This window comes from Peromyscus maniculatus, chromosome 11, assembly GCF_049852395.1.
Source record: "Peromyscus maniculatus bairdii isolate BWxNUB_F1_BW_parent chromosome 11, HU_Pman_BW_mat_3.1, whole genome shotgun sequence".
In the NCBI taxonomy this organism is placed as follows: Eukaryota; Metazoa; Chordata; class Mammalia; order Rodentia; family Cricetidae; genus Peromyscus; species Peromyscus maniculatus.
In genome coordinates, this window is record NC_134862.1 from 20453701 (window position 1) to 20480794 (window position 27094).

General features: G+C 38.3%; 1 protein-coding gene across 5 annotated transcripts in view; it reads left to right on the forward strand.

Moving 5' to 3' along the window:
• Relch (RAB11 binding and LisH domain, coiled-coil and HEAT repeat containing) overlaps positions 1-6203 on the forward strand; it is an 86677-nt gene extending 80474 nt beyond the window's left edge. For 4 of the 5 annotated variants that reach the window (XM_006995015.4, XM_015988578.3, XM_015988580.3 and 1 more), the window contains 3 exons: positions 2556-2644; positions 3183-3253; positions 5869-6203. In XM_006995015.4, coding sequence (XP_006995077.1) covers positions 2556-2644; positions 3183-3253; positions 5869-5989 — 281 coding nt within the window. In that variant the 3' untranslated portion in view covers positions 5990-6203. The remainder of the gene's footprint in view (positions 1-2555; positions 2645-3182; positions 3254-5868) is intronic. The other variant, XM_006995016.4, reaches the window with a different exon arrangement.
• The last annotated feature ends 20891 nt before the right edge of the window (positions 6204-27094 follow it).

The following is a 27094-nucleotide window of genomic DNA, read 5'->3' on the forward strand; positions in this document are numbered from 1 at the left end:
CATAGGAAAGTTCCATGTAACAACTTGTCATAACATGTCATGACAAGCTTAAAAGATATTAAAGAATGTTCAAGCTAGAGAGTAGATGGCTTAGGAGTGATAAGAAAATTTGACAAGGTGTGTGGCAAGAAGAGATAAGTGAATGCATCTGGGTGCACATGGAGGCCATTGGTTAATGTTGGGTACCATTAACGTTGATGTATTTAAAAGGAAGTGATGTAGTAGGAAGGTCACAGGGTGTGTATATAAAGGACAGAGACAGGTTTTGTTTAGAAAGAAACTGTATTATAGATCTATCTAAAATGCAGGAGTGTGTCTTATGAAACCCTGAATGTCTTCTTCTAGACAGAGGTATTTGACCATTTACTGAGGTAAAGGTGGTTTTAGTATCAGATAGGACTGAAGGATATGCATATTTCCAGTCCTTAAAAGATTGTTTGATTTTATGAGTAAAAGGTAGTCTTCATTGTGCGTAGAAAGACTAACTTCCCTATTTCTGTAAGTATGACTGTCTTGAGCCTCCATGCCCATGTTTCATTATGTCACTCTACTAATCCAAAGGTCACCCACAGTTATATCTTGGAGGTACTTTCCCAGTATCTAGAAAACAAGACTGTATAATAATTAGGCTGCAGCCCTCTGTATCATGTATATTTTTAAGTTGTGTGTGTGTGTGTGTGTGTGTGTGTGTGCGCGTATGTGCATGTATGTATGTACATGAGCACATGCACATGTGGAAGTCAGAGGACAACTTTCCAGAGTTGATTCTCTCCCACCTTCCTGCCAGTGTCAGCGATGGAACTCGGGTCACCTCAAGTTTGTGAACAGGTGCTTTGACTCACTGAGCCATCTTGCAGGCCCCATGTATATTTTTAATACCTATTGAATTTACAAGTTATGCATTATAGGAGCTTTGTGAGCATTGTAACTGTTTTCAAGGAGGTGATAATATATTACATTCCTTTTTTTCTTAATGAAGTTCATGGTAATTTTTTAAATTAAGCCAGTTTTTATAAAGGAACTCGTTTATTTTGTTTTTCACTTGCACATGATGCAATATTAAACCAGAGCTATAATAATATTCCAGAATTGATGTGAATTTATAAGATGAATTATTTTCTTGAAAACTGTATCTGATTTTTCTATTCTTTTGAATGTGGAGATAATCAACTAAAACTCAAAGATGACCAAGACCTAAAGTAAACTGAATATACAGCAAAGGCTCTGTTTGATTCATTCTGAACCAATAGAATGTCATTTTAGCTGGGCACTGGTGGTGTATACCTTTAATCCAGCACTTGGAAGGCAGAGGCAAGCAGATCTCTGTGAGCTCAAGGCCAGCCTGATGTACAAAGTAAGTTTCAGGACAGACAGGGCTACACAGAGAAACCCTGTCTTGAGAAACTCAAAAAAGAAAGTAAGTTGTTAAAACAAAACCAAAAACAAACACACACATGACTGGAGAGATGGCTTGGTTTAGAGCACTGGCTGCTGCTCTGCAGCCAATCTATTCAAGTCCCAGCACCCAGATGGTGGCTCACGTCTCATGTACCTTTCTGGCATCTGCAGACGCCAGGCACACAAGTAGTACGCAGTCATGCATGCAGGTAAAAATCCACATGCAAAATAAAATTATTTTAATTAAAAAAGAAAGCAGGAAAAATGTGTATGCCTTAGACAAGTTACTTAACCTAAATGGTGTGCAAGTTTGTTGTCACTGGCTGTGCCGTTTTCATGAGGGTTAGAGGTGAGTGTCATCCTCAGGTCAAGCACGTCTATAGTGTACAGTGGGTCTCTAAAGAGGATCCCACGCATTTCTGATAATAAATGTAGATCCTTTTTCTAAATTTCTGCATGATCCCAATCTTTTGTAATTATCTTACACATAACAAATAGTAATGTTATGAGCAACTTGCCTTTATCACTTTTTTATATAACTTTCAACTTAGCTGTCATGAAAATATTTTAGTGTATGCAAGTGCGTACGTGCATGTAAAGGCCAGAGGTCAACCTCAGGTGTTGTTCCTCGGGAACAGTCCACCTTAATTTTGAAGACAGCATGTTTCCCAGGTTTCCTCCTGTCTCCACCTCCCTGGTGCTAGGATTGTGGGCACACCATTGCACCAGTTCTGAAGTTCAAGCTCAGATCTTCACGCTTATGCAGCAAGCACTTATCAACTGAGCCTTTTCCCTACCCTGCTGGAAATGTTTTCTTATCTTTCATGTTTAGAACTTACTTAATTTAGCATTAGATTACATAATTTAATGCACATAGTCCTTATTTTATTTTTATTATTTAATTAAATTGTGGCATGTTAGAGATAACACCAACATAAATAGATGTGTAAGAATATACCTAGGTGGGTTTGGGTATCAACTTTCCCCACAAAGGTGCCATCTGTGAAGGAAGCCTGACTCCTGAATGTTTGCTGGGCCTAGGCACTAAGAGGCTTCTTTCTATGTGATCACTTCTCTGATGGCCCCTGTTGGGTTTTTTTGTTTTTTGTTTTTGTTTTTGTTTGTTTGTTTTCTTTTACTTAACTACCTTTCCTCAGTCATTTCCGAGGATTTAATGGTAAATCACTTTTTACCCGGCCTTAGATGTTTACGAACTGACATGGAACATCTGTCTCCAGAACATGAGGTAAGTGCCTGTGACTAGCAACAGCACCAGGTTCATGGGATTCAGCATCTCCTATACACACACTCTTCTCCCTGTGTAAGGCTTGATTGTGACAGCCATGCTGAACACTGTTTAAGTCTACCTTGGCATTATTTTGTGAGTTCATTTACTAGTTGTAATACTTGAGCAGGTTCTTTAGCATCTTTGACACTGAAGTAGGGATAACACACTCTCCTTCACGATACAGGAGAATGTAATCTGGAAATATCTCTGGGATATTTGATCTGTTGTATGGAACTGTCTTTGACCACTAACTTCCTTCAGTTCAGTTCTTTCTAACTCTGTGTCTTCTAGCGTTATTTCATTCCAGCACTCTGTGCCTACAGCTGACTCCCACACTATCGGCACTTAAGCCTGCTCACATGTCAGAGCCTTGGCCCAGTCTCTTCCCAGAGTCCCTAACACTCTATCCTCCTCAGGTTTTTAGAATGTTTTCAACTGTGGTTTATAGTATTTGACAATGTTAACTGTATTTTACTAAAGTAACTTTTCTAATCAGGTTATTTTAAGTTCCATGATAAAAGAATGTGAACAAAAAGTAGAAAACAAGACTGTCCAAGAACCTCAAGGGTAAGACATTTATTCTTTTTTAAGGCTTATTAACCTGAATTTCTCTGTCTAAATTTGTCTGGGTATAATGTTTTATTTTGTGTTAATTTATAATCACTTATTTGGAAGACAAAATTATTCAAGCCAGGCATGGGTGGTACATACCTTTAATCCCAGCACTCGTGAGGCAGAGGCAGACAGATCTCTGTGAGTTTAAGACCAGACTAATATGCATAGTGAGGTTTGGGACAGCCAGGGCTACATAGTGAAATCCTGTCCAAAAAAAAAAAGACAATTATTTACATCAGCTTTTTCAATGGTGAGAAATACATGGGTACTTTAAGATTCAGATCTCTACTCTGTGCTTTGTACCTTCCTTCAATATTCTATGCAGGCTAGAGATAGTGTGTGTGTGTGTGTGTGTGTGTGTGTGTGTGTGTGTGTGTGTGTGTGTGTGTGTGTGTGTTTAGTGAGGGGCACAGGTATGTGATGGCACACACATGAGGATCTGAGGAAGACTTGCAGGAGTCAATATTCTCTTTCTGCCATGTGGGTCCTGAGGATTAAACTTGGGATGTCAGGTTTGATGACAGGGGCCTCACTTGCTGAGTCACCTCTCCAGTCCCCAGAGACACTTCTGTTGTGTCTGGGCTGTGTACTGGACTGAACTCTACCAGTCAAATGAATAGTGCCCATAAATTTGTGACAGGAGCTTTCAAATGTGGGGAATGTTCCAGCCAAACAAGATAAAACTCAAAGATTCAGTGAATTCGGGATTCAGTTCAAGTTAGAATGTTGAACATTCAAAATGGGAATAATTTATGTATGGGTTCATATACTATTATTTTCAATGAAAAATTAGGGGTTTTGACCAACTAATCATAAATTGAGCTCAAGCACAATTTCCTTTAAGCTGACTATCAAAAATAAACATTTCATTTGATCAGTCATAAGTTCTCACACGTACAAATAGCACATATACATGTTTGCACGCACACACTGACACACACACACAGCTCATACTCCTCCCTGAAGTCAGTACACATAAGTTTCTTGCCTCTGTAAAGTATTATGAACATTTCTTAACCTCCTATGATAAAAAGAGAGCTTCCCCACCCACTCCACTGTTTAGCCTGGGCTCTGACTCTGTCCTGGGATTGCCAGTGTACACTACCATGTCCATCTGAAAAATAAATTAATTCTAAAATGAGGCAAGTTGAGCACTTGCAGCTTGCCACACATTGCCCTTGACTTGTTCATATACATTTCCTTATTTAATCCTCGGGACATTTTACAGTAGAAACTGCAAGTGTGTTCTGTAGACATGGAGATAGAACCTGTAAGATCTAGAGCTTCTTGATCAAAACCACAAGGCAGGAAGCTGGTTTCCTGTCTACTGCAGGACGCTTGTTGGGGCACTGAAAAAATTGTGCTTGATCAGGGTTCTCTTCCTGTTAAGCAGTGTGATAATAAGCAATCTTTCATAGTCATTCAGATTGTGTTTACTTCCTGCACACTAGGCTGCTGAAAAGGAAAGAAGAAATGAATTTGAAGACAGTTGTTAATTGAAAGTAATACAACTAGTTGTTCAGAACACACACACACCTCAAAAAGGGAATAGGATTGTTATCACAGTGCAAGCCTCACTGTGATTTAATTTGCTCATTTGGGAAATAGTTAATACCTGTGTTCTGCTGTAAACATTGAATGAAGTGGCTGGACAGTGGTGGCACATGCCTTTAATCCCAGCACTTGGGGGACAGAGGCAAATGGATCTCTGTAAGTTCAAGGACAGCCTGATCCGCAAAGTGAGTTCCAGGACAGCCAAGACTACACAGTGAAACCCTGTCTCTAAAAAAAAAAAAGATTCAACGATTGAATGAAGCAATAGAATTAGATAAGAGTTAAAAGAACAACTACCCAAGGCTAGGAGGATAGCTCAGTCAGTAAAATGCTTGCTATGCTATCATGACGGCCTGAGTTTAATCCCCAGAATCCTGTTTTCTGTTTTTTTAAGGACCTGGTGGTACATTCTTACAATTCTAGCTCAAAGGAGACAGGAGGATCCCTTAGGCTTCATGTCCAGCCAGCCTAGCCAGACCAGTAAGGCTCAGGCCAGTGAGAAATCTGTCTCAAAAGAAGATGGATAGCTCCTGGCAAACACGCAGGCAAAAGAACAACCATTGAACTGCTAACGCATGTAGAGTGCTCTCCTGGGCCTCCCACTTTGCATTTGTGTCGTCCCAATAGCCCTCTGAAGCAAACTCACTGTATAGAGAAGCAGCTTCCTCAAGGCATCACAGCTAGAAAGTAGAGCCTAGATTCTGTCCTCAACCATGTGTGATCTTAACTGTTGCTGCTGCTTCTCATGTAAAATACCAAACCCTAGATGACACATAAAAATTCCTCTTCACAAATCTTCATTTCCTTTGTGTGACGTAATGATGATATGTTACTAACAAATGAAAAACTTGAGCGCCCCCAGAATGGCTCTCAGCAGGTTAAGGCACCTACCGCCATGTCTTATGGCCCAGGTAGTGGAGGGAGAAAACCACAAGCTGCCCTCTGACTTCCACACATGTGCTGTGTCTTAAATTTTTAGTTGTTTTACATTCATTTTAAATTTTCTTTTCTAGCTCGATGTCAATTGCTGCAAGTTTAGTGAGTGAAGATACGAAGACCAAATTTTTGAACAAAATGGGCCAGTTGACAACCTCGGGTGCCATGCTGGCCAATGTGTTTCAGAGGAAGAAGTAGAAACAGGAAGGGAGCCCCAACGAACACTAAGGTGGACCTCAATCAGACCGGCTCCTTGTACTTGAAGCGCTTTCCTTTTTATTTCCTGAGCTTATGTTCTTGTGTTATCATTTTATCCTAACCTCCAAAGATATTTGCACTGCTTTTGATTGTTGCTGTGTATCTGTTGGTTTAGGAATTATAACTGTGGTAATAGAAACTTGATTTAATGATCTGTACCAAGTCCCTATTCTATGTTCTTATTTTTGAGAATAACTTTTATATATAATATATATATATATATATGTATAGTGAAGAGGGGTTTTTTTGTTTTGTTTTTTTAATTTTTATTTTTGAATGGGATATTCGCAAATATCTGTATTATACTCTTAAGCTATTACAATGGTACTTAAAATAATGTAAATTTGAAGTCATTGTTATAAAGTAATAAAAGTGGAGATTCCTTAAGTATTTAAATTATGAAAGAATAATGCAGACTTTTTATTATTTCTTAACTGACTAGAAAGAGCCACCAGCATTACTCTGTGCCTTTTGGACTTCAGTTTGTGTGTTCTGTAGGAATCATATGCATTCCTTTCACACAGTATTTGAGACTGCTGTGGTGAATTTGAATGACAGATCCTACAATAAGTAGATAATGATGAGACTTAAAACATTTCACATCTCTTGAAAATCCTTTAAGTGCTGTTTAGCCTCTCAACATTTAGAACATACAATGGAATTACCTGAGGAGAAACAGCACTTGAGCATGGTGAGGAGTAGCCAGGGTGAATTTCACAATTGTACTAGATTTAAATGTTCAAAAGTAATGTACAGAGAAGAGCTAATGATCATTTGTCCCCAGTTGAAATACACAAGAAAATATGATTTAAGTCTGAAATTTTACACCTATTTCCTATAACACATTTTAGGATGCTTTATGATTATTTAAATTTTGCAGTTTACCTTTTCATCTAGTCTCAGAAGGACTAAAAAGTGTAGGGACTTTGGAGATTCCTTTTTCCCTTCTAAACTGAAAGTGGCATTGGTTACGTTATTATTGGTTAGTCACTGCCTGGTCCCTTAAATTCAGTGGCTGTTCCCCATTAGTGTATTCTATATATTCTTGTGTTGATAGAGAGTTCCACTGGAATTTGGTTGTTGTCTACACAGTGACACAGAGAGGTAGGAAGGGTGCTGCACATAGGAAAGGGGTGACTGGTTTAAGGGGTTAATGTGAGGCCTTTTCGAAAAATGAATTATTTTGATAAAAAATTCTCATTTTATCACAGTTGATGAATATAGATGATTCTCATATTTGTTGTATAAATTGACTTTAATACACCTGGATTACATTCACTTCCTGGGAAAGCTAGCTTTCCCACACAGTCAAAGCTTATAAATTAGTTTGCTTTAGGCAAAGCCATTTATTTCTTTTACCTATAGTGAAATTATTGAGTCGTCTTTCTGAACTGTTGGATTCTAGGCATTCCTGAGAAGTTGAAAGTGGCTACCTTTCCTGTCAAAACGTTGATTCTGTTATAAATAAAATGTTTTTACATACTTGTTTTAGTTGTGTATTTGTTTTCATTTTGAAACACTGTATATATACAAAAATAAGAAATCATTTATTCATGAAAATACACTGATATTTTAGAAATCTGATCTCTATAAATTCTCTATTCTAGTTTACTTTTACTAAAAAGGATTGTGGTGGTCTAAAACTAATGCATTTTAGACGTAATTCTAAAGAAATGTTTGTACTCTGCTCTGAGCTGTAGTGGAATATATGTCTGTTTGTTACCAGATGAGTAGATACATAGCCCCCAAGTATCTGAAAATCATGCCAAGAATCAGTGCAGATGACAAAATTCTACAGATGCCTGAGTGCCTGTGTGGCCTGGTGTGTATAGCCTAACGTTATCCTTCCATGTTCCTTAAGTCATTTTTAGATTGCTTACGATGCCTAGTACAATATAAATGCTTTGTTGTTTATAATTTGGGGGTTTTTTTTGGAGGGGGGAAATAATTTCTCTTAATATTTCATTACTTCTCTGAGAATTTCAACAATGTGCTTTAATCATGTACCCCCAAAGTTCTTCCAGGACCATCCCTCTCTCCCTATTGTCCCAGCTTTGTGGGGTTTTGTTTGGTTGGTTGGTTTTGTTTGGTTGGGGTTTTTTTTGTTTGTCTGGTTGGTTTTTGTTCAGTTGGTTGGTTTTTGTTTGGTTTGTTGATTTTTTTGTTTGATTGGTTAGGTTTTTTTTGGTTGATTGGTTGGTTGTTTTTTGTTTAGTTGGTTGGTTTTTTTGTTTAGTTGTTTTTGTTCAGTTGGTTGGTTCTTTGATTGGTTGGTTGGTTGGTTTTTTGGTTTGTTGGTTTTTTATTCGGTTGGTTTGTTGGTTTTTTTGTTTGGTTGGTTTTTGTTTGGTTGGTTTGTTTTTTGTTCAGTTGTTGGTTTTTGTTTGGTTGGTTGGTTGGTTTGTTCATTTTTTGTTTGATTGGTTAGATTTTTTTGGTTGGTTGGTGTTTTTGTTTGGTTGTTTTTGTTCGGTTGGATGGTTCTAGCTAGTGAACCCATCAGTCCAGTTTGTGCTGCCATACAGTCTTGGATGTCCAGTCTTCCACTGGAGTGTGGTTGACTTACCAGGGACTACAGTTTTCAAGATTATTATTTAAGGACTACTATAAGGATCAAAAATAAAGCTGCTTGATAGAGACAGTTTTTGTGAAAATTTTTCAATTCATAGTTATGAAATCCATGGATAGGGAGAGTAAACTAATATATTTCTGTTACAAATTTTATTAATGGAGCCATCTATTTAAATAATATTTTTAGAGGGAAACAGATGGCAAGCCATACAGTATATCTCATGTGAGACTCCCTTATTCTTTTTTTTTTAAGAGATTTTTCTATTTGTTTTACATATCAACCACGGAATCCCCTGTCCTCCCTCCTCCCACCCACCAGCCTTCCCCCCACAACCCACCCTCCAATCCCACCTCCTCCATGGCAAGGTCTCCCCTGGTAGTCTGCAGAGCCTGGTTGAGGCAAGGCTGTGCAAAGTGTCTCAGCATAGGCACTAGGTTCCAAAAAGCCAGCTCATACACTAAGGACAGGTCCCAGTCTCACTGCCTGGGGGCCCCCTAAACAGTTCAAACTAAACAACTGTCTCACTTATCCAGAGGGCCTAGTCCAGTACCAGGGGGCCTCCTCAGCTATTGGTTCACAGTTCATGTGTTTCCACTAGTTTGGCTAGTTGTCTCTGTACTTTTTCCAATCATGGTCTCAATATCTCTTGCTCATAGAATCTCCCCTCTCTCTAGTCGATTTGACTCCTGGAGCTCATCCTCTCCCTTATTCTTTTAACTGTCTTATCTATCATTAAGACTAAACATGATGGTGGGGGTGCCTTGTAAAGTGTGAATTCTTTACAAATGATAGCATTGATTTTAAGTTCTTCTAAAACACAGGAAACATTTGAATGGTAGGAGTGCCTGTCTATATACAAGTTATAGACTAAAGTAAGATTTTTAATTGTTTCTCTCACATTTTGTTGCAGTAATGACAAGTCACAGTGTCACCAAGTACCTAGTCTTCATAGAGATAGTAAACAGCCTGACACAGCCCACCCTCACTAAACCTGTGAAGGGCAGGGAAGACAGGTTGACAGGAAGGCTTAGGAAGGATTGTTATCACTAGAATGGCTGCTTACTTTGACTTCTTTGAATTGACATTTTGCCTGAAACTAGCAAAAAATAAGCTTTGGCTGTGTGAAAAGAGAAGAGAGAAGAACCCTAAGTGCATGGGGCATAAGGTAGCATAAAGAGCTGGGAGGACTAAGACCAGCATGGATAGAGGGGCCTGGCAGGAGTTGCTGAATTAATGGTGGGTAAGAACAGTAATGAGGCAAACTCAAGCAAAGAAGCTTGAGTTCAAATGTAATTCTATTTTGCATTTGTTAAATGCAAATGCAAAAAAGCTGTGGATGAAAATGTCATTCAATAAGTGAGCTAGCTGCACCTGCATCTCAGGAGAGGTCAGAGCCAGACATAGTCACTCCTATTTCTGGGATGAATTACTGTGGAAAAGAGAATCTTAAAGCACCCCTGGGAATCACACTTAGAAATTCAAGCAGAGAAAAAGCAGAAGAGGATAATGAGGCAGGAGGGAAAGCAATACTGGCATCATGCAAGCAAATAGTGTTGCAAGGAAGGACTTCTCAGGTGCATCCATGGCTACTGTTGGTGGACAGGAGTTACTGAAGCCATTGAAAGCGTTGCTGATGAAGTAAGTAGTTTAAGGGAACTGCTGGGAATACAAGTGTGATGGGCATATGCTAAGGAGAGGCATTCATGTTGCTAACAGTTTTGTGGGATATTTGTACACTGTGTGAAAATGTATTGCTGTGGTTGGTGTAATAAAAAGCTGAACTGCCAATAGCTAGGCAGGAGATATAGGCAGGACTTCCAGGCAGAGAACTCTGGGAAGAAGAAGGCATAGTCACTAGCCAGATGCAGACGAATCAGCATGGGCAGTACAGACTCCATCTTAGGGAAGGGCCACCATCTTAGACCACCCGCTGTACTCAGTTCCAGGAAGGACCTCAGGAATGTACCATGGCAACTCGGATACAGGGCAGTATGTTCCTGCAGACATTCTGTCTGTGGTTTATGGCCCTTAAAGATGTTCAGATAATACTGCTAAGCAGCCCAGATAATCCCACTCAGCACATTGTGGTTTCACACTGAAAGTCTAGACCAATAGTTTCAAAAAAAAAAAAAAAAAAAAAATCACCTTGGCCCATATTCCTTCTACCCAATCCCAAAATGCCAAAATATATAATTCCCGGCTTGTGTTTTTTCCCTATAAAAACTCTACCCCCCTGCCGGGCGGTGGTGGCACACACCTTTAGTCCCAGCACTCGGGAGGCAGAGCCAGGCGGATCTCTGTGAGTTCGAGGCCAGCCTGGGCTACCAAGTGAGCTCCAGGAAAGGCGCAAAGCTACACAGAGAAACCCTGTCTCGAAAAACCAAAAAAAAAAAAAAAAACTCTACCCCTGGGCCCACTGCCGCCACATTTCCTTCCATCTGCCTGAGGGTGGCCCAGGTTTGAACCTGACAATAAAAGGACCCTTATGTTCTTGCATCAGAAACCAGCTCCTTGGAGTTCTCTGGGGGTTTCACAAAACAGGTACAACAGTAACAAGCCACTAGACAGAATGTAGATTAAAGTAAATGGGTTATTTTAAGTTATAAGAGCTAGTGGGACAAGCCTAGTCTAAGGCCAAGCTTTCTTATAATAATAAGTCTCCATTCCATTATTTGTGAGCTAGCAGTTCAAAGAAAAATTCTACTACACAGTCTTTCAAGAAAATTTGGCCTAAACAGGAGCTGTAGTATTGGTACTGTGATGACCTGAGGCTGATTGAGAATGAAACAGCAGCCAGGGACAGTGTGAGGCTGACACCCTTGAAAAACCAGTGAGATTCAACACACAGAGGCACTGCCCTATTGAGATAGGAAAGGATGCTAAGAGGGCAGAAACTGCAGGTGACTGGTAGGAATATTAGGGGGTTTCCACATAATCCCTTCTATTTTCTCAGTGAAATCTGAAGCAGACATTAGCTTGCCTGACCTATAGGAAATACTGGAAGCTTGTGAGAGAATTTTAAAATAGTCACCTTCAACAATGGCAGAGTGGGTTTGTGGAAGAACTGTAGGCCTGCCAAACATTTACAAAGCCCACTTGAAACTAAGAATTGTGAGATTCAAAGAAGCTACTTAGCACAATTGTTTAAAACAACAAGATCAGCTGCTCCCAAGAGGTGCAGAAATAAGGCATAGCCAAAGCTGATTTCCCATGTGCAAAATAGGACATTAAAAGTGCCGAGGAGAATTGTGTAAAATGATGGAATCCAAACTAGATAAAGACAGAATGAGATACTGGAGTGAATGTGGGAGGGGGAAAATATGAGCTCTCACTTCAAAAAGACAAGTGTAATGAGAATATTTAGGTGAGCGAAGTGGAGGGATGTGTCCTGTGGAAGCAGAAACGGAAAGCAAATGACAGTCATTCTGCCTCCACGCTCCAAAACACAGAAGCTTGCGAAAACAATTGAAACAAAGTGAGATGGCATCTTAGGGTAGCCAGAAGTCACTTGGAATGTGATGTAGAAGATAACCTTAAAAGAGGTTATGCATGAAGGTGGTTCTCCAAAGACAGGATGGCTTTCCATGGACCAAGCAAGTGACAGGGAAGGATCAGAAATGAACTTAACTTTAAAAGATGTGCAGTGGCCAAGGATAAGAGCTCAGGTTAATGTACATATACATCTGGAGATGGAAGTAAACAAGGTTGGGGTGAGCCTACCCCTAGTCAACCTGGAGATCTAAGATCCTAGTTTGTTTCTATTTGTGTTTTTCCTTTGTCCACCCTGATTCATATCTTCTCTTTAATATTTGTGTTCTGAAGTATCAAAGTAATGTTGTAGCACCAATATGGTTTTTTGAGTGTTTTTTGTTGGTTGTTTCTAGTTTTGGGTTTACTTGTATGTTATTGCTGGGACCTCTACCCATTTACTAAGGCTTTATAAGAAGTGAATACATGGGACTGGAGATTCAGATGCTAAGAGCATTGGCTGCCCCTCCCAGGGGACCCAGGTTCAATTCTCAGCACCCACATGGAGGTTCACAAACATCTGTAATTCCATTTCCAGAGGATCTGACACATCTTCTGGTGTTGGCAGACACTGCACACACATAGTACACAGACATACATGCAGGCAAAACAATACCCAGACATATAAAATAAAAATACATCTTTTTTTTAAAATGAACACATATGTTGGAGAAAAAGTAGAAGTCCCTCACAGAACCTGTTTTTCATAATTGTTTACTTCTCTCAATGTTGTATTTTCTGGAAGATTTCTGAAGGTTATGTTTTGTCTTTTTTTCTTTTAGAAATTATGTTCACTCCAAAGCTCTTTTGTGTTCTTTGATCATTTTTCCCTAGAGTTCTTGCTTTAGGACTACAAAAAAATTCTTTATTTTCCTTGAGGATTTTAACTACAGTTGTTTGTAATTTTCCATTTTATTATCTGTTTTCTTCAGTATTATTTTCTGTTTGCCATCTTCTATTTCATATTAACTATTTCCTCAAACATCTGGTCACTTTTAGCTATTTGTTTATATTCAAAAATAAAATAAGCTAATTAGGGTCATCTGTATCTGTTGTTGGGAGACAATTCTTCACAGGTCTCAAGTTCTTAGAGCGCTTACATGCAGAGATGGATGCCTCTTTTCTAGTCTGTTCCACAGATGCTTCTGCAACAGATACTGTCTTGGAAGATAGTATTGTTCTCCAGAGGGAAGAGAAGATTGGCGTTCTGCCTAGTATAATAAAGTCTCCTTCCAGGACAAAGGTCAGGCAGGCTCTGCCTGTAGTTAAAAACCTGACTTCCCTATGCTCAAGTTCCTGTTCTGAAAGGTACATGCCCTGCTTTGCCTTATCCTGTGTAATTCAGGGAAGTGCTTACTGCTATTGTAATGAGTAACAGATTGTGTCTTCTCTGTGGCACCCATAAAACCCTCCAACTTGTCAGCATTCAAATAAAACAATCCCTTAGATCCTCTGCAGTTCCTAGTAGTGGCAAGACTTATCATCCAGCAAGCTCCATTGACACTGAAGTCTAAGAAAAATTTCTCATTAAATACAAACTTTGAGTCATTTTAATCTACCTGTGAACCCTGAAGGTTCCCAAGTGGGTTAATATGATCTACTCCTAACTCTGTTTACTGCCTAGTCAGAAACAAAACCATATCACCCATGCCTCCATTCCAGATCTTACACTGAATATCAGTCAGTGAATTACTGTTTATACCATAGAAAATAAACCAAACACTAGTGTATGAAAATAATTTAAGCCAATTTATAGAAGAGCCCACTATCAGAATTACTAAAAAGAACAGTTGTTCTCAACCTTCCTAGTCCTGTGACTCTTAAATAAGTTTCTTGTGTTGTGGTGACTCCCAACCATAATATTATTTTCATTGCTACTTCATAACTAATCATTCTATTGTTATGAATTGTAATGTAAATAACTGCAACCCTTGTGAAAGGGTGATTCGACCTCTAGGGGGTCACTACCTACAGACTGAGAAACACTGACAGAAGATCCATTAGCAAGTGACATAGTATTGCAGAGGGACAGTGCGCACTACAGGAATGCCAAAGAAGAACATGCAGGTTGGAGTGCATTTTAAAAGACTGAAGCGAAAGAGAAAGGATGAGGGTCAGGGAGCAGAAAGAAAAGAGAAGGGAGCAAACTATTTCATGAGAGAAGTGCAATGAACAGGACAGATGTATGCTAAAGCTGCTGAAATCCTACGACGAGGTCAGTAGGAAGTCCGGTGGTGACATAGCAGACAGCAAAGGGAGGATTTCTTTAGAAGAAAGTACCTACCTTTAAAATTCCCTGTTCACCAAAAACTCTTAAAGTGAAGGCAAGGGGTTGGGGGGGGGGGGGCCTCGGTGGTAAACCACTTGCCTAGCATGTGCAAGGGCCAAAGTTTGATCTCTGCATTGAAAAATAAAAATGATGGGGAATTAAGAAAAACATAAATCAAAACAAGCCACAGACTCCTCCAAACAAAACCAATGCCACTAGCTAAGTGAAATGCCATATGAAAGGAAATGAACCTGGAGGGGATGAACTTGACAGTGAATTACATGACTTAAAATATCTGCCCAACAGAAACTACACATGAAGTCTGATGAGATGGAACAGGAGTTGCTGCATTAAAGCTTCTGGTTACCCCAATGGTGATAAGGTCAAATAGCCAGGACTCAGGAGGCAGAGGCAGATGGAGCTCTGTGAGTTCAACCTACTCTACATGGTGAGTTGCAGGCCAACCAGGGCTACATAGTGAAACCCTATCTCAAACTGAAAACCAAGAACACTACTATGCATCAGACTTAAAGAAGTTAAGGGTCAAGCCGGGCGGTGGTGGCGCACGCCTTTAGTCCCAGCACTCGGGAGGCAGAGGCAGGTGGATCTCTGTGAGTTCGAGGCCAGCCTGGACTACCAAGTGAGTTCCAGGAAAAGGCGCAAAGCTACACAGAGAAACCCTGTCTCGAAAAGCCAAAAAAAAAAAAAAGAAGAAGAAGAAGAAGTTAAGGGTCCTAGTGCAAAGAACATGGAACTTGTAGAGGGGAAAAGTCAAATATTAGATGATAAAATGCTCAACTTGTCTTGTAGTGACAGTTTCAAAATACACTGAATCAAAAACTGAAGCAAGAGGACATATTACTCCATTTTAGGACTTACTGATTTTAACCCACTTCTCTCAGAAACGGTTTAGCAGTCATGGTAGTTTGAAAGAAAATGTTCCCCAAAGGGAGTGGCACTATTCGGAGATATGGCCTTGTTGGAATAGGTATGGTTTTGTTGAAGGAAGTATGTCACTATGGAGGTAGGCTTTGATGTCTTATATAAGCCACTCCCAGTGAGAGAGTCCGCTTTCTGTTGCCTTCTCAAGATGTAGCCAGCACCATGTCTGTCTGCACACCACAATGTCCTGCCATGATAATAAGGAACTAAACCTCTGAACTGTAAGCCACCCCAGTTAAATGTTTTCCTTTATAAGAGTTGCCATGGTCATAGTGTCTCTTCATAGCAATGAAACTCTAAGACAATGATCAATAATGACCTAAGACATGTGAACAACAGTTATAAATTTGACATCTTTCAAAGGCCTCTGTCCCTAGGAACTGTAAAAAACAATGTCAATTGTGCATGGAAAACTTACCAAGGCTGATTATTTGCTGAGCCACTGAGTAAACACTCAACAAGTTTCAAAGAATTGAGATTCCACTGACTATTTTCTCTGACCACAAAGGAATTAAGTTAGTAAGAAATAAAAGGCTAAAGAAGAAAGAACAATAGGACCAGAAAATACTTTTATTAAATAATAAAAACTCAATACATCAAAGCTTAGAAGTTAGAGCTAACACAATAGTACAATAAAATATGCATGTAGTTTTAGGTGCATAGGTTAGAAAATCTGAATTGCTCAAAAATCACTTTGTTATTTCAAGCATTTGAGAAAGCTAATGAACCAGAAAACAAAAGCACACAGTAGAAATTAACAAAGCTGGAAAATGGTAATTTGTCAGAATTAACAAAATTGATTAAACTCCAGCAAGGCATCAAAAAGTAAAGGCACAAATTATGAATATTAGAAATGAAATATTTCTATAAACCTTAAAGTATGAGGTGAAACATCATGAATGACTTCATGGTAAGGAATTAGAAGGTTTAGGAGGAATAGACATGTTTCAGTTTTTTTGAAAAACATTGAAACTAACATGGGAAAAACAGAATTTTTAAGTATTATTTATCTGTTTAAAACTGGAACTCTTGAGAATGGAGAAATGGCTCAGTGGTTAAGAGCACTGACTGCTCTTCTGAGGACCTGGGTTCAGTTGGCAGCACCCACATGGTGGCTCATACCTGTCTGCAATTCAAGTTCCAGGAGATCTGACACCCTCACACAGACACACATGCAGACAAAACACCAATGTACATTTAAAAAAGTAAAACTGGGCTCTTATTTTAAATCCACACCACAAGATAGACAGACAGACAGACAGACAGACAGACAGACAGACAGACAGACAGACAGAGAGAGAGAGAGAGAGAGAGAGAGAGATAGATAGATAGATAATAAATAAGTCACCACCACCACCACTGTTCAGAAGGCTTTATTGGTGAATACTACCAGATATTTGAGAGGTGAAAAGTATCATTTTTAAAAACCCTTTCAAACATCATTTATGTCACAGTCCTATGTCACCAAAATCCAGGTAACAAAACCTAAGAAAAACCAACTGGGAAAGGCAAACAGCAGTCAGGGTCACCCAAGCATATAGATGTTTAGTTCTTGGGCTAAGCATAAGTAACCCATCAGGCAATGCAGTCCCCTGCCAGCATGTGGCAGGGTAAATCAATTTCACTATGTTGAATTCATTCAAGAGATTCAATGCCAATTTCACTTTGAAATTCACAGTATTAGCAGAATATATGTGGTTTCAACAGAGGCTGCAAAAGTACTTAATAAAAAAAATATATATGAAAAAAAAACTCAGCAAACAAAAGAGAGATTCTTATTTTAATTAAGATTATATCCCAAACACCTGTAGTAAGTGCCATACTTACAAGGCAAATGTGGAGATCATGAGGGAATTAAAGAGCTAGGATTAATAAAATGCTTGCCTTGCATGGTGGATTGATAACCTGAGTTCAATGCCTAGGACCCACATAGAAAGCATTGGACCTGGTGATGTGTGTGTGTGTGTGTGTGTGTGTGTGTGTGTGTAATCCCCTTGCTGGGGAGGTGGATCTAGGTGAATTGCTGGGGCTCACCAACTAGCCACCCTAGCCTACTTGTGGATTATAGGCAAATGAAAGATTCTGTCTCAAAAATAACACCTGAGAGTATCCTCTGGCCTCACAATCACACCTTGTATGCATGCACTGGCACATGAATACATTTCTGCACAAAGGATTTAGTGTACTTCATGTTCTACTTTTATTCAACATTATGCTCATGATCTTTGTTAGTACAATCATCATTCACAGCACAATTATATACATTAAGAATCTCATAAATTAGCAAGGTGATGGTGGTACATGTCTTTAAAACCAGCACATGAGTGGCAGAGGGAGGCAGATCTCTGAGTTTGAGACCAACCTGGTCTACATAGTAAGTTCCAGGATAGCCAGGGCTACACAGAGAAATCCATCTCAAGAAACAAAACAAAATAAAAAAAATTCTCATAAAAATCTCAGACGTGTAGTTAATACAAAATAATAAATCTAAACAAAATTTACTAGATAAAAAGTCAATACAAAAACATCAGTTATATTTCTATATAACATCAATAAACTAGTATAATACTATCAATGATTTTTAGTACTTTTTTTGGTTTTTGAGATAGGGTCTCACTAGATAGCCAAGGCTGGACTCACACTTACAATCCTCCAAGCTCAATTTCCCATGTAGTGGGATTACAGGTATGTGCCTCTACACCAGGTTAGAATACCTTAAAAACAGAAAAATCTAGTGAAAAATGAATAAACCTTTGTGCAGAAAATTCCAAGATATTGAGAGAATTTTAGGGCATAAATTGGTGGAATTATGTTTGTGTCTTAGTGCTATGGAATAATCCTCTTGTACACTGTAAAGATTTGTCACTCAAATTGGTATAATAAAATTCTGATTGGCCAGTATCCATGCAGGAAGTATAGGTGGGCCAATCAAACTATGAATGATGGGAAAGAGAAGGGCAGAGTCAAGAGTCACGAGCCAGAGGCAGAGGGAGCAGGAGATGAATGTGTCATGCTAGTAAAGATACCACCATGTGACAGAGTATAAATAACGAATACAGGTTAACTTAAAATGTAAGAGCTAGTTAATAATAAACCTGAACTATGGGCTGAGAATTTATAAACTTCTGTGTATTTATTTGGGACTGGGTGGTTGGAACAGGAAATGCCCATCTACATATGGCACACAATGTGGGGCCAAAATTTCCACACAAAATCTAAAATGGAGCCAGATGTAGCTTTCTAGTCTCACAGTCTCAGGTAGTGTGGAGATGCATCTCCTGACAGTTGCCTGCAAGATGGAGCCAGTCATCAACCATGAGCTGAGCACATGGCAAGTTCCCACAGTCTCACACAGACTGCAGTACAGAGAGAGGCTTCTCTCAGCTGCTGCCTGTGAGCTTAGGCTATCAGCACAAACTCCAACATGCTATATGGCGGGTTTAGGGTTTTTGCTCTTACAGACAGAAAAGGTTACAGAAACACAGTAAAGACAGATCAGACAGAAAAAAACTCTAAATGGGTTACAGAGTGGTTTAAACAATATATGTAGGCTTGGAAGAGAAAAGAAAAAGGGTAGAAAATTTCCTTTAAAAATAGAGTAATAAAAAATGTAATAAGCCATGTAAAGATGGAAAATACACAGAGTCTGGATCCTGTATATTATTGTGTTGTCTTTGAATTTTTTGGCTACTAAGAGACATTGGATTATGAAAATTAATGGGTTAAACCAACCTATATATTTTTAAAACATCTTGACTTCAAAATTTAAGTCAAAAGATATGTTACTTTGGGGGACAGGTTATACTTTTGTTTCCACCAGAAATGAGAGGCTATGGATTCATTCTTGGTTAAAAAAAAAATCAGGTTTCATTGAGGAAAACCCCCTTAAAATCTTGGCTACAAACATAAAGAAATAAACCTAAAAGAACTACAAGACACATGATGTATATTTTACCTTCTCAAACACATAACAAAAAATCATCTTTAATTTACTTGTGTACAATGCATAGTCTACACTTGTGCAAATACAGATATGTATGTTATCTTTAAAAGTTTATATATTTTCAGAGCAAGGGGACCAGACACCAATGAAAATGATGGCCCAGGTGATTCAGCCTCACAGAATACTACTGCCAAGACTTAGCAATTATCTTAAATTTTCTCAGGATCCAAAGATTACCAGTGCCTTCCATTCAGCAGGAAGTAGTCTAGAGAACTATGCCTACATTAAAAAAATGGGGGGCTATGTATGTTTATTATCATTTAAGGGGGTTCATTACAAGTTGTTATTGGTAATGGTCAGGAAAAAAGCTAAACAAAGGAGATTAGTTCAGAGATCTCATTCTAAAAAGAAAAGGGGTATAGAAATGATAGGATAAAAGGGTAGATTATGGAATCTACTGTAATCCAAACAACAACTATTAATCTTAAATATTTTACATTGGTATGGATTTTGGTTTATTGATGCAAATTTAAAGTTAATTTTGTTATACTATATGTTTATTTCTACTCTAGTTTAAAGTATTGTGTTTATGCAGCTCATTTTAAAATGTAATGTGTAATTAATAAATACAGATTAATAGTCATCAATAACTTATAGTCATGCTAAGTATATTTTCAAGGTCATACAGAGATGTATTTCAGATAGATGGGTAATCTTTAAATATTTCAAAGACCTACAGATTATGACATTTAAAATGTTTTAATAACTTAGACTTTTCATGACACATCTGGTCCTGGCAGCACCAATGTACTCCAGAGAAGATGACGAGCATCAAAGAAACTCCATATGGAGTTTGTTTTTTAATGCAAAAGCTAGCCATATGGACAAAGAAACGGCCTTGCCTCAATTGCTGACAGGTACTGTACAAACTGGACCAGCAGAACACTAAAAAGGCCCCTGCTGAACTTTGCCAAGACAAGGTAGGACAGTCCTTCAACATTCTCACTTCACAGGAAAGTCCGTCAGATAGCTAGGCCCGTAGGCCAAAGATAGATGCCCCAACATTGCCAAGAAACTTTGGGTGACAGCCTGATGTCCCTGTTGTTACATTTCAGCCTTCTGGTGTCTTTGGTGAAGTTGAAGACTAGATAGTCATAGTTATAATTTTTCTTAGTTATGATAAAAGGGTAAATTAGATATAAAACTTTGGACTCACCAAGATAGGATGGATAATTAAATGTTTTCTCTGATTTTGTCAAATACAAACTAGAATGGTTATTATAACTGTAATTCTTACTTGATAACTGTTTTTGTTGTATATAATCTTATTATGTTAAAGTTAAAATCTCCCTTTTTAATTAGACAAAAATGGAGAAATGTATTGGAATAATCCTCTTGTATACTGTAAAGATCTGTCACTCAAATTGGTTTAATAAAATTCTGATTGGCCAGTACCCAGGTAGGAAGTATAGGTGGGGCGACCAAACTAAGAATGATGGGAAGGAGAAAGACAGAGACAAGAGTTGCCAGCCAGATGCAGAGGGAGCAGGAGATGGTCATGCCATGCTAATAAATGTACCACAACATGGCAAAGAATAAATAAGGAATATAGGTTAACTTAAAATATAAGAGCTAGCTAATGATAAGCCAGAGCTATTGGCCAAGTATTTATAATTCATATAAGCCTCTATGTATTTGGGACTGAGTGGTCAGGACAGGAAACATCTGTCTACATCTTAGAAGACTCCATTTTATCTATTTATGATTCATATATTACAATCCAGTCCCAAATAAAGCCCTGAGTGTTCTTGTGGAAACTCACAAGATGTTTCAAAACACATTTGGAAATTCAAATGACCAAGAAGAATAAAAAAATCTTGAAAAGCAAAGCTGAATTCCTAGTGATGTCAAGTGGTAAGATTACTTTCACAGTTGTAAAAAGAATCCAAAAATAGACATACATATAAGTAGACACTTCTGGCTAATACAGCCAAATGGTCCAAACAGTCTGTTCTTTCCATTGCTACTACATCAGGCGATACTCAGACTGAGGGAAAATGAGCTCTGGTAGGTTACAGAGGGACACAGTAAAGCTTCTTAAGTTTCAAAAGGGACACAGTAAAGCTTCTAAAATTAACAAGGGTGAATATCTTGAATTAGGTCTAAAACTTTCTAATATAACCCAATGTCTTAATTAGGTGTTTTATTGCTGTGAAGAGACACCATGACTACAGCAACTCTTATAAAGGAAAACATTTAATTGGGGCTGGCTTACAGTTCAGAGGTGTAGTCCATTATCCTCATGGTGGAAAGCATGGCAGCATGCAGGCAGACACAGTGCTGGAGAAGGAACTGAGAGTTCTACATCTGGAACCACAGGCAGCAGGAAAGAGAGACAGACAGACAGACAGACAGACAGAGACAGAGAGACAGAGAGAGACAGAGACAGAGACTGGGTCTGGCTTGAGCTTCTGAAACCACAAAACCCAACCCCACAGTGACACACTTTCTCCAACAAGTCCACACCTACTTCAACAAGACCACACCTCCTAATAATACCATTCCTTATGGTCATATGGGGGCCATTTTCATTCAAACCACCACACCCAAGAACTGATTACAAGAAGAAAAAAAGGATTTATAAATTGGAGAAGTTATTTTCAAAAAATACTAGTGAAAGATTAAAAAGCAAATCCACAGAACATGATAATGTATTTGTACTATCTATGGTCAACCAAGAATTTGTATCCAACTGTATATAGAGAAGTCTCACAAATCCATAATGAAGACCAGATATCAAAGAAAAAGGGGGGATGAGGCTTGAACCAACAACTTACAGAAGAGAACATTCAGATGACCCCAAAATTAACAAAAGATAACACATCATTAAAACAATAGACGCTCTGTATTTTTTTTTTTCTTTTTGGTCTTTGAGGGGCCCACCACCCAGCTCCCAAATAAATCTCAGAGGCTTATTCTTTCTTGTGAATTCCTGGTCTTAGCTTCTCTTATTTCTAGCCAGCTTTTCTTAACTTAAGTTATTCCATCTATCTTTTGCCTCTAGGCTTTTTCTATTTCTGTATGTATACTTTTCTTTACTTCTTATTCCAGGCTTGCTGTGTAGCTGGGTGGCTGGCCGCTGATGTCCTCCTCTCTTTTTCTCATTCCTTGATCATCTCTTCCCAGATTTCTCCTATTTATTCTCTCTGCCTGCTAGCTACATCTGTCCTTTCTCCTGCCTCGCTATTGGCTGTCCTGCTCTTTATTAGACCAATCAGGTGTTTTAGACAGGCAAAGTAACACAGCTTCACAGAGTTAAACCAATGCAACATAAAAGAACGCAACACATCTTTGCATCATTAAACAAACGTTCGATAGCATAAACAAATGTAATACATCTTAACTAATAATCTACAACAATCCTCAAATGACAAGAAGATAAAATACTGAACACCTACATAGTCCAGTGGTACCAAGTGTTGTTAGGGAGTGGCAGCATGTGCAACCAGCCCCTCATGCATGTCTGAGAGGAATGAAACTTAGACCACTCTGGAGAATGAGGAGTACCTATTAAAACTCAACATATATACCCATTGATCTTCTTTGCAGCATAATCCCTGAAAGCCCTAAATTAAAATTAATAGCAGCCTCAGTAGCAACATAATGGGCCATACTATATTCATACACTGCAACATTGTCCAGTAATAACACAGATGAATCTCACAAATATGTTGAACAAAAGGCATACTGAAAATAAGACTTCATTACAGACTGTTTAAATCAAGTCCAAAGGCAAACATAATCAATGATATAATTTTAAATCTAATCTGGCTAGACACAGTGGCACATAACTATGACCCCAGAACTCAAGATGCTGGCTCAGAGGGATTATGAGTTTGGGCCATCCTGAGCTACAGAGTGAGGCTCTGTCTCAAAACAAAACAAAAAGGGAGTACAATGTAGATGTAACCAACTGTCTTATTAAATAAGAAACACAGAACCAATGTAAAGAAGAAAGCCAAGAGGTCAGAGCTAAGAGCTAAAACCTTACCCTTCCTCCTGCCTTGGTTCTACCTCTCCGAAAGAGACCTACTTCCTGTGTGTCTGTCTTTTTATAGTCTTTCTGTTCTGCCTTCTCATTGGTTGTAAACCCAAACACATGACTGCCTCATCACTGCCTGTATATACAGCCCTCCAGGTCTTAAAGGTGTATATCTCCAATGCTGGCTGTATCCCTGAACACACCGAGACTTACCTAGCTCTGCCTACCAAGTGCTGGGATTACAAGTGTACACCACCACCGCCCTGCTTTCCTATGGCTTGCTAATGGCTCTGACCCCGGGCAACTTTATTTATTAACATACAATTAAAATCACATTTCAGTACAAATAAAATACCACCATATTTCCCCTTTTCTATTTTAATAAAAAGAAAAAAAGAAAAAGGCTATAATTAACAAAAGAAAAACTATATACAAAGTACAATAACTATATACAATATATACAAGTAATAAATACCTAAACAATGTCTAGTCCATTTGTATTTGACAAATTCAGAGAAAATAATTTCATTATCTATCCTATTTTCTTAAGTCCAAGATGTATCTAATTCACTTTCTATCCTAATTAATCTTCAACTATAACTAACTAATCTTTAACTCCCTCAGAGACCCAAGAAGGAAATAATATTAGCTAACAAAAATAAAAACAGGAAGTGCATGCAAGTAACTTCCAAAAAATTTGTGAGTTGACAGAAACAGCCAGCTGCCTGGACAGTCACCTGAGGTTTCTCCGCAGTGTTGGGGCATCATCTTCAGCCTCTAGGCTTAGTGTATCTGACAGACTCATTTGTGAAGTAAGATGTACACAAGGTCAACAGTTCGACCTCACATTGGGTGAGAGCAGTCCATGTACCAGAAACATCTGAATTCCACTAGTGTCATGTCATGATTCAGGATTTTAAATTCTGGAAATTGTTGATGGTTTTTTAATTCAGCTGTCCATTCTTTTTTTTTTTTTTTTTTTTTTTTTTTTTGGTTTTTCGAGACAGGGTTTCTCTTGTGTAGCTTTGTGCCTTTCCTGGAACTCACTTGGTAGCCCAGGCTGGCCTCGAACTCACAGAGATCCGCCTGCCTCTGCCTCCCGAGTGCTGGGACTAAAGGCGTGCGCCACCACCGCCCGGCCTCAGCTGTCCATTCTTCTTGGCTGCGTATATATGGCTTCATTTTAGCATCCCGTTCTTCTCCACATCCCTCTATTAAATGCCAATCTACTATTGAGAGGCGTGAGCTTAGTTACTCTTCAAGAATAACTGTTTCAGCTGCTGTTCCATTGCACATCAAAAGCCATCGGCCGACTGCCTGTTCAGCTGCCTTTGAAGAAAAGGGAACTGTACCTTTTCCGGATTGCGAAGGCCACTTCAGGGATGGTGCCATATTGTCCTGGCCTCAGAAGATACCTTTTGATAAAGTCATAACCACACTTGTTTTGGCAAGAATCAGTAGTCCTTTGTTTCGTGTTCTGTCTGTCCATTTTGTCCTGTTGATTCAAGGATACTTTGTTGTCCGATGGCTAACTTTTGCCACAATTAAAGTTAACTCCATATGCAGTTTCTTCATTGCCCATATTTTCTCTGAAGTAGATTGTCTCAAAAAAGAAAATTTTTTAAGTTATTAAAACATTTTAAATGCCATATTCTGTAGGCCTCTGAAGGGTTTGAAGATGACCTGTCTAAAATTTATCTGCTCAATTTTTAAAACACATCTAATATGACTACAAGTTCTATTGTAATGTCTAACTACTAACTTTCATTTCTTTATATCCTAATAGTTGGTAATAATAACACTCAAAGATCAGAAAATTGCATTACATTGTTAAATGAATGGTATAAATACAATTAGAAATATACATATAGCATTTTCTAACAATATCAATTTCAAATTTGTATACAATATAAAACAATCCAATCCAATGTAAAGTATTTGAAACTAGTAATTGTCTTTTTCTTTTCTTTTCTTTCTTTTCTTTTTTTTTAAACAAGAACCTTAAATCTAATCTCCTTTGCTTAGCCTTTTTCCTAACTCTTGACAACAACTTGTAACCAACCCCCCTAAACAATTAAAATTATCCCAGACCCAAAACCCATTAAAAAGACCAAAAAACCACCCACCCCACACCACCTCTTTGGGAATGTGGGTGTCGTATTCTTAAAATTGCTTCCTGCTGGGTATGGGTGAAGTTATCTTTATCCTGAAAGAAAAATTTTAGGTTAATTGTCAAATTCTAGGAAAGGTGACTATATCCTTCATTATTATCCAGTCTGTGTATAATGCCAAAGTTCAGGGTTTATCTCAAGTCCTTATTCAAGTAGTCTTTGAGACTGGATCATCTCAGCTAGTCATCTCAAAATTGCTCTGAGCACCTTAAAGTTCAAAGCTGATCTGTAGATGATGTTTGTCAGCTTAGTGATATTATTATTGTCCACGTGGAATTGTTGTTGTTGTGGGGCCCCATCTTCTTCCTGCAGACTTCAGTTGATGTTAGGCCTGGCCATGATTCCCTGCAGAAAACTGATAAAGAGACTCAAACACAAAGACATATATATGCAGCTAATTGAAGCCTTTTTTCTAGAATTAGTTAGTACTTTGTATGACCATTCATATCTTAACAAAGTTTAAAAGGTATAATATATATATATATATATATATATATATATATATATATATATAAATCTTGTAAATTTTGATATAAAATTCATACTTTAAGAAAGGTTTAAAGAATCAGAATAGAAACAAAGAGTTGAGATTAGTAATAGAATAGTCCCTTAATTAATTTGGCTTTTGTCCTGTCCCATAGCAGAAGATGGCTCTTTTATTCTGGCATGATATAGGGAGTTTGCATTTTCCTTTTAACAACATGCTTGAGTTTAAAGAAGGAGAGAGCCATTCTCCAACTCCAAAGTCAGCTTTAAATTTTAATTGAACTGGGACTATTAGAAGACCAATAGTGTTAAATCTTTAGAGAAAAGCAGGAACAAACATTTAGGAAGACTTATAAAAAAATTTTAGATGACATACCCATACGCCATTTCACTCTGTTTCCTGGGATAGATGATTTGTCCCTTTTCTTCTGTTGTCTCATTTGTCCTGTGTTCTTCAGATTCCTTAACCTTCATTCTCCTAAAAGACAAAAACAAAAACCTTTCCCCAAGACTAATTTTGGGGATGTTCCTTTTTGGCAAGTTATTATCTGATTAAATGAAAAGGCGTGTGTTACTGGTATAAGTTAGTTTAAATTGGATGTTCATGCTACTTGATGAACTATCACCTCCTCTAATTAAGAGGTCTCTCTTGTTCAAATCAAACCTTTATCAGTTTTGATGGTACCCACAGCTTTTCTTCTCCTGTAGAAACAAAAGCAAAACCTCATCCCCAACGTAACACATACCCTGGTTTCCATTCTGAGGTCAGCACGTCCTTAAAGTATATAGGCTGATTTAATTATGTAGCTCTTTCTATTATCCAATGTCTCTCTGCAGCTGTTGTTCCTTTCTCATTGGCATTAATTTTAAATCTAATCTGGGTAGACACAGTGGCACATAACTATGACCCCAGCACTCAAGATGCTGGCTCAGAGGGATTATGAGTTTGGGCTATCCTGAACTACAGAGTGAGGCTCTGTCTCAAAACAAAACAAAAAGGGAGTACAAAAGAGAGCATAGATTAACTTAAAAGTCCATTCATTCAAACGGTATAGTATTGCTGTTTGTAGACATGACTTACTGTCGATCTGA